We start from the raw sequence: 6,797 nt of genomic DNA, 5'->3' as shown, positions 1-6,797 counted from the left end.
CATTCAATTTTTGACTACTGCTTTGACCCTTTTGTGAGACTGGCATTTCAGTGGGCATTTTTTTTATTAGATTTTTGTTGCCCTTGGCCAGTGTCCTTCCTACATAAAAAAAAAAAAAAAGCCCTGCACTAATATCTTAGCAGTATGTTTCAGTATTAAAGTTAACATCTTATAGGTAGGAGATAATAGACCAAGTTACCATTTCCTGACATGACCTCCCAAATCGCTTAGGACAGTCAACCAGGTGAGCCTGTGAAAGATGAATCCCTTATCCCTTTTGTGCAAAGCTCCAATGCCATTACTTATGACCCAGCCTTGTGATTAGGTTTGGTAATTATAACACTGAGTACTGGATCAAGATTTAATTAGATTCCACGAGGCAAAGACAATACTCACATTCCTGACTTTAATTTAGAGATGAAATCATGACTTTTTTTTTATTCTTTTTTTTTTTAAGGAAATCCACAGATGAGCTTCACGAGATGATTTTGCAGTTATCCATGAATACAATAGGGTTGATGATGAATATGAAGACAACAGAAGTGTTCAACAACTTTATACCTGACAAAGAAATTAGAATCGAGAATGAGCTCATGGAATGTGTTAGGAATATCAGTATTTATGTACGAAAAAATAGTTTCAGCCCAGGGCCCTTATTAATAAACACTTTGAAAGCTAAAAGTTAATCTCAAAGCAAAGATTACTTTCAAAATTGCTCCTAACTCCTAAAATGATTTTCAAAGTTGCGAGTTTGCTCCTAGAAGTGCTCTCAAAGTGGACAAAAGATAAAAGTACCTTGGAGGGTCTTTTACATGAGTTAAGAGTGAAGTTTGTTTTGTCAACAAAAGTGGAATATACATACATACATGCATACACATCTGTGTGTGCGTGTGTGTGTGTGTGAGTTTGTGTATTATATATATATATATATATATATATATATATATATATATATATATATATATATATATATATATATATATATATATATATATATATATATATATATATATATATATATATATATATATATATATATATATATATATATGAGAGAGAGAGAGAGAGAGAGAGAGAGAGAGAGAGAGAGAGAGAGAGAGAGAGAGAGAGAGAGAGAGAGAGAGAGAGAGAGAGAGAGAGAGAGATGTACTATGCATATGATAATATGTATGTACGCATGCTTAATTTCGATGGGTAACAATGTTTGCCCATACAGTCTTTTTTTGGAGGTCACTCCCGGATAATTTTTATCCTTTGTTATATTGTTTTCTTTCCTGTGTGAGGTTTACAAGGTGTAACGTTTCACAGCTGCACTAATTTCTTTCACTTCTGAACTGGCTGCCGTCCTCTATATCCATCTTGAGAGGACAAGCGCCATGTTGGCCCGGCATGGAGAGCGGCGCTTTGTTTACATCCGCCAAATTATCGACGTGTCCGAAAATTACATATCGCTCTTAATATGTTCAGAAATAGTCTAGGATTGCTTAGAAATATTCAAGCTTAATTCACAAAAATAAAGAGCGAGATCTTGTTATATGTGGTTCAAAATAATGCTGCTACACTTAGAAAATCCTCTACTTTAGCGGCATTTCTACTCCTAGGAGTAATTTTTACTTTGAAAGTAAACTTTTACTTTGAAAGTAAAAGTTGCTTTTAGGAGCAACTTTTAGGAGCAAAGTCGAGGACAAAAACAATTCTAGGAATGCTCCTAGGAGTCTATTAATACGAGCCCAGAACATGAAAAATAAATCAACAGAAGGATAGCAATAGGATGGAGTGTCTTTGGGAAACCAAGCAATGTAATGAAGAATAATCTCCCACTCTCAATATAAAGAAAAGTACATAGGTAATCAGTGCATTTTACCAGCCCTAACATACGGCTCGGAGAGCTTGGACACTCATTAACAAAGAACAAATTATTTGTTAAACAGTTATGAAACTATGGTACACCATGAAAAGAAATGAGATATGAGGTAGGCGTCTTAAAAAGCACTTACATGGATAAGCAAAGGGAGTAGTTGGTGTCCACGGAGAAATAAAGGTTTGTACTAGATTACTAACATCAAGGGGACTCTGTATATCCAAGTATAAAGTATCTCGTGCCTCTAAGAAATAAAAAAAAATTATCAGCCCAAGGTCACAAGACGTAGCTATGAATAATGTACTGAAGAAGGAAAATATGAGGCTAGTTCAAGCAACTCTGCGTTGAAATAGTTAAGTCCTCTTTACTGATGTGCATTACTCTGCGCTCCAGTAAACAATGATTACGTAATGCCCGCTCATCCTCTCCCCAAATCCTTGCTCCCTCGGATTCCGTCTAGTGATTGCTCTGACGGGAACGACTCCTGTACCAAACGCTTGTGTTGGACTGGTGGGTGGTGGGCCTATCTGTGGTGAGGCTGGGCCCACCACCCCAAAAAAAAAAGACACCCGGCCAGTCAGTCAGTGATTATGTATATTTAGTTCTTTGTCCATTATCCCATTACCTTAGTTAAGATGAGAGTGGATAACACGTTTGATTTCTTTTTAAAATAAGGTTAACATACCACTGTATAAGTGATCCAGGAAGGATTGGAATGTTCCGAAGAGGGTTGCTCATGACAAGTTTGAGAACCGCTGTGTTAAAGAAACACCAAGATGGTGCTGCGAACTGTGACAGCAGTGAGTGTTTATAGGGCAGCTAAACAGATCAAAGACCTAATAATAATGTTTCCTGACAATAACAATGCCACATAAATAAATAAACTAATTAATCAATTTATAATTATATTTATCTATTTATTTATTTTATTTTTTCAACGGTATCACGTTCTCTCCACTCATGAATGTTGTAGTGTTGTCAGCAGGTCTCAATATCAACTCGTCTTTACTAACCGACAACCAATATTTGAATTATCACAGTGGGTTGGTCCTCGTTCTTTCTTGAGAGCGAAACATCAGATCTCTTTGGGTTCGGATCCCCTAGTAAAAACATCCTTCTGTTAGTGCTTTGTGTTGGGCTGGCCGTGCTTGAGCGGTATTCATCTTGTAGCATTCAGCTTAGCCACATATGTGTAACTAAGACTGTACCGAAAAGGAAGAAAAAAAGTAATCCTGCATGATAGATAGGTTTTGGAGCGCAGGTGTGAGGCATGTGCTGTTTCGGATCACCACCAAGGAGTCTGGAGTAGCTTAACAAATCATCGAAACTCCTTTAAAACTTGAAAGCATCGTAGAAAGCTTTGAAAACATCCTTAAAAATTCCCAAAATCACGTAAAATGTTGAAGACCTTTTACCAGCCATTGAAAATACCGTTCAGAGCTACTCAAAAAAATTTTTATAAACTATTGAAACCATTCTTGTTACTCTAGATTCACTGTCGTTATCATCAGGCATCAGTCACCACCAGTGTGTTCCTGTGGCCAGTGGTGGGAGGTACGGCGCCTTGTCTCTCTGTGTTGTGAAGGCCCGCTGCTCTGTACTGGCATACGATGTGAGTGTGTAGTGGTTGTGTGTGTGTGTCCTGTCAATTCAAAAATGAATTAAGAATGGTATACGATATTAATATGGAGTGTGTGTGTGTGTGTGTGTGTGTGTGTGTGTGTGTGTGTGTGTGTGTGTGTGATATCAACAAAAAAATTACTCAAGAACGGTATGCGATATTTATATGGTGTGTGTGTGTGTGTGATAACTCAAGAAAATACTGAAGTGGTATACAAGATTATATATATATATATATATATATATATATATATATATATATATATATATATATATATATATATATATATATATATATATATATATATATATATATATATATATATATATATATATATATATATATATATATACAATTTATTTATTTATTTATTTATTTATTTATTTATTTATTTATTTATTTATTTATTTTATTTTTATTTTTTTTTGTGTGTGTGTAAGAACTCAGAGATTAGTATTCTATTTTTTTACTTGTTGGTGTGTGCTATAACAACTGAAAATGACTTACGTAAGAACGGTATACAAGATAAGCATTACATTTTCTCTTAAATATGTGTTATCAACTTGAAAGTTATTTAATTCTAGACGAAATTAGTATTACATAACCTTTATAGATGAAGGAGTGTAAGAGCAGATGTCACTGCCTTAGTCATGATGCATGGCTGTTATTGGGCGAGACATTTGCTTGACTAGCTGCGTGAGTAATTGGGTGACTAGGGGTGAGTCACGCCTAACCAGTAATTAGTACAGAAAAGTGAACTGTAATCAGGCAGCTTTAGGAAGAACCCAGAAAATCCGAGGCTGTTCTGTAATCCTTTGTAATCCCGCGCATCAGCTGAAATGTTGGGTGAGACGTGGTACTCGTAAAGCCTCTGAACCGAACACTAGACTGAAGCAGTGGTGAGTGTTCGTCTCTGTTTCCCTCCTCCTCCTTTCACTGTTTCCTTAAAGTCAGGGGTTGGCGCCATATACAAGTCTCCTCTAGTTGTTTCTGTCCTTTCCCTTGCATCTTCCTCCGTGACTCCCATCCTTTGCAGTTCTAACCTAATCTCATCCCTCTATCTCACTCTACCGTCTGTTCGATCTTGTCCCCTAAGCATTTTTTTTTTCCCTAAGCTTTTTTTTTTTTTTTTTTCCAGGCTCTTTTAATCAGTTCCTGGTCTTCTCTTCTTACTACGTGAGCAAACCATCTCATTCTTTAAAATCTTCTTATCTCTTCCATGATGCATTGGTCTCTGTCTTCCCAGCTCCATAAAATACGAATCTTGAAAATGAAGCACCGAGAAGCGATAGCACAGTAGGGCGTGCAGCATTGACACATTGTTGTGGTCTTGTTTGACGTCGAATAAGTAAACGTGTCTGTATAACTTAAACTTTGCGTAAGAGCAAGAGGGAAACGGTAACAAGCAAGTAGGTCTACAAGTGGTAGTCCCTGTATAAAACATCTACGTATTATCTCTCCATAAATTTGTATTAATATTCTTTTAAAGCTATCTATTGACTCGGCACTAATAATCTGATTAATGAATCTACTTCACTCACCTACTCTAGCTGTGAAATATTTTTTTTTCTCGTATCTCTATGAAATTATAACTATCAAGCTGAAGTCGAAATTCGTAGGTATGAATAACGTACTGAAGGTGGAAAATATTAGACTAGTTCAGGTAGCTCGGCGCTGAAATAGTTAAGTCGTAAGCAATAAAATGTTGAAGGAGATGAAGTGAAAGAACTTGAAAACTCTCTGTAGGCGGTGAGGTAGCAAGTCATAGCAATAAAGAATATTGAGGGAGACGAAATGAAAGAACTTGACTATAAGCAACTCTAACTTAACATAGGCAGTGAGGTAGCAAGTCATAACAATGAGGAGCATGTTGAAGAAGACAGAACAATGACTCGTCGATAGAACTTGGTGACGGAGAGTAGCTTATCTGTAACCTTACGCAAATAGCTGCTAACATTACCTTTCAAGTTTCCCTCTTCATGTTATTGTTTCCATGGTAAAGTGGCTGACGCACCTGGCTACGAAGTTTCAGGAATATGGGTCGAATCCAGGCTTGGTTAATTGGTGTATACGTAACTCAGACATTTGTACGGAGTGAAAGAATAAGTCATTTGCTCGTTGACCATTGGGAGAAAGGTCTGCCCCTAAACCAGTGAAAAGGGAGATTCAATTTACTGGCAGTCACACGTGCCCTAATAATTGTTAGGCAATTATATTCAAAAATTTTTTTTTCTCATACTTCAATGAAGTTCAGTATGAGACGCTCAAAGCTCGAAAGGAGAGCGTTAAGGAGCGGCTTTGAGAGGCACGAGGACGGGGCAGAAAAGAAGCCTGGAGGTGATCAGGAAAGAAAAGATGATGACGAAAGTAGGAAGTTAGGGGAGAAAAGAGACGATTCTAGTGAAGGACTAACTGCATGTTATCAAAGCAAGCTGGAGGTAATGGCAGAAAACAAGAAAGAAAATAGAATAAAAAAGGAAAAGAATAATAAAGAAAAAAGGAAAGAAAAAAAGAAGGAAAAGAGTGAGAAGAAGAAATGGAGGGAAATGGAACAGGAATGGGAGAAACTGAAGCAAGAGAAAGAACGTTGGAAAGAAACAACCTCGACAAAGACACCAAAAGCAGAACCCAACCTCTCTAATAAATCTAAAGCCAGACTCGCGAAACCAGGCGGCGGCGGCTCGGAAGGGAAGGGACACTGTGGGAAAGGAAGAAGGGGAAGGAAAGAGAGTGCAGGGGTCCAAAGGGGAAGAGAAGAGAGTACCGGCGCCGAGGGACTACTGGTTATGTTGGTACAGTACATTTGGTAGTGTCTCGTGCTGGTATTCTTTTCTCATTGTCGGCGCCGTTGTGGTTGGCGCGATGAAAAGACAAAGTCTCGACATGTGAGACTTGGAGGAAATGAAATAGAAGAGTGTATCAAAGGATATTGAAGTTACTTGATCTTGCGTATGTTAATATAGTCACTTCTTGTGGGTAATTGTTATGTATGTATGTAATGTTTTCTACTTTTATCTGTGTGTGTTGTGTGTGTGTGTGTGTGTGTGTGTGTGTGTGTGTGTCTTAAAGACATATATATATATATATATATATATATATATATATAATATATATATATATATATATATATATATATATATATATATATATATATATATATATATATACACATTCAACCTGTTCCTAAAAAGGGTGACCGTTCTAATCCCCTCAAACTACCGTCCCTATTGCTTTAATTTCCTGCTTATCTAAAGTTTTTGAGTCTATCCTCAACAGGAAGATTCTTAAACATCTATCACTTCACAACCTTCTATC

The 6,797-nt window shown here is 36.9% G+C and overlaps 1 protein-coding gene across 2 annotated transcripts in view; it reads left to right on the top strand.

The window, feature by feature from the left end:
- The first annotated feature begins 3,328 nt into the window (after nucleotides 1-3,328).
- LOC135108127 (MFS-type transporter SLC18B1-like) overlaps nucleotides 3,329-6,797 on the top strand; it is a 39,403-nt gene continuing 35,934 nt past the window's right edge. The window contains exon 1 of one of the 2 annotated variants that reach the window (XM_064018832.1): nucleotides 3,329-3,473. In XM_064018832.1, coding sequence (XP_063874902.1) covers nucleotides 3,472-3,473 — 2 coding nt within the window. In that variant the 5' untranslated portion in view covers nucleotides 3,329-3,471. The remainder of the gene's footprint in view (nucleotides 3,474-6,797) is intronic. The other variant, XM_064018831.1, reaches the window with a different exon arrangement.

This window comes from Scylla paramamosain, chromosome 16 (genome assembly GCF_035594125.1).
Source record: "Scylla paramamosain isolate STU-SP2022 chromosome 16, ASM3559412v1, whole genome shotgun sequence".
Taxonomy (NCBI): domain Eukaryota; kingdom Metazoa; phylum Arthropoda; class Malacostraca; order Decapoda; family Portunidae; genus Scylla; species Scylla paramamosain.
The sequence above is the reverse complement of the archived record's forward strand: the minus strand, read 5'-3'. Positions and strand labels throughout refer to the sequence as shown.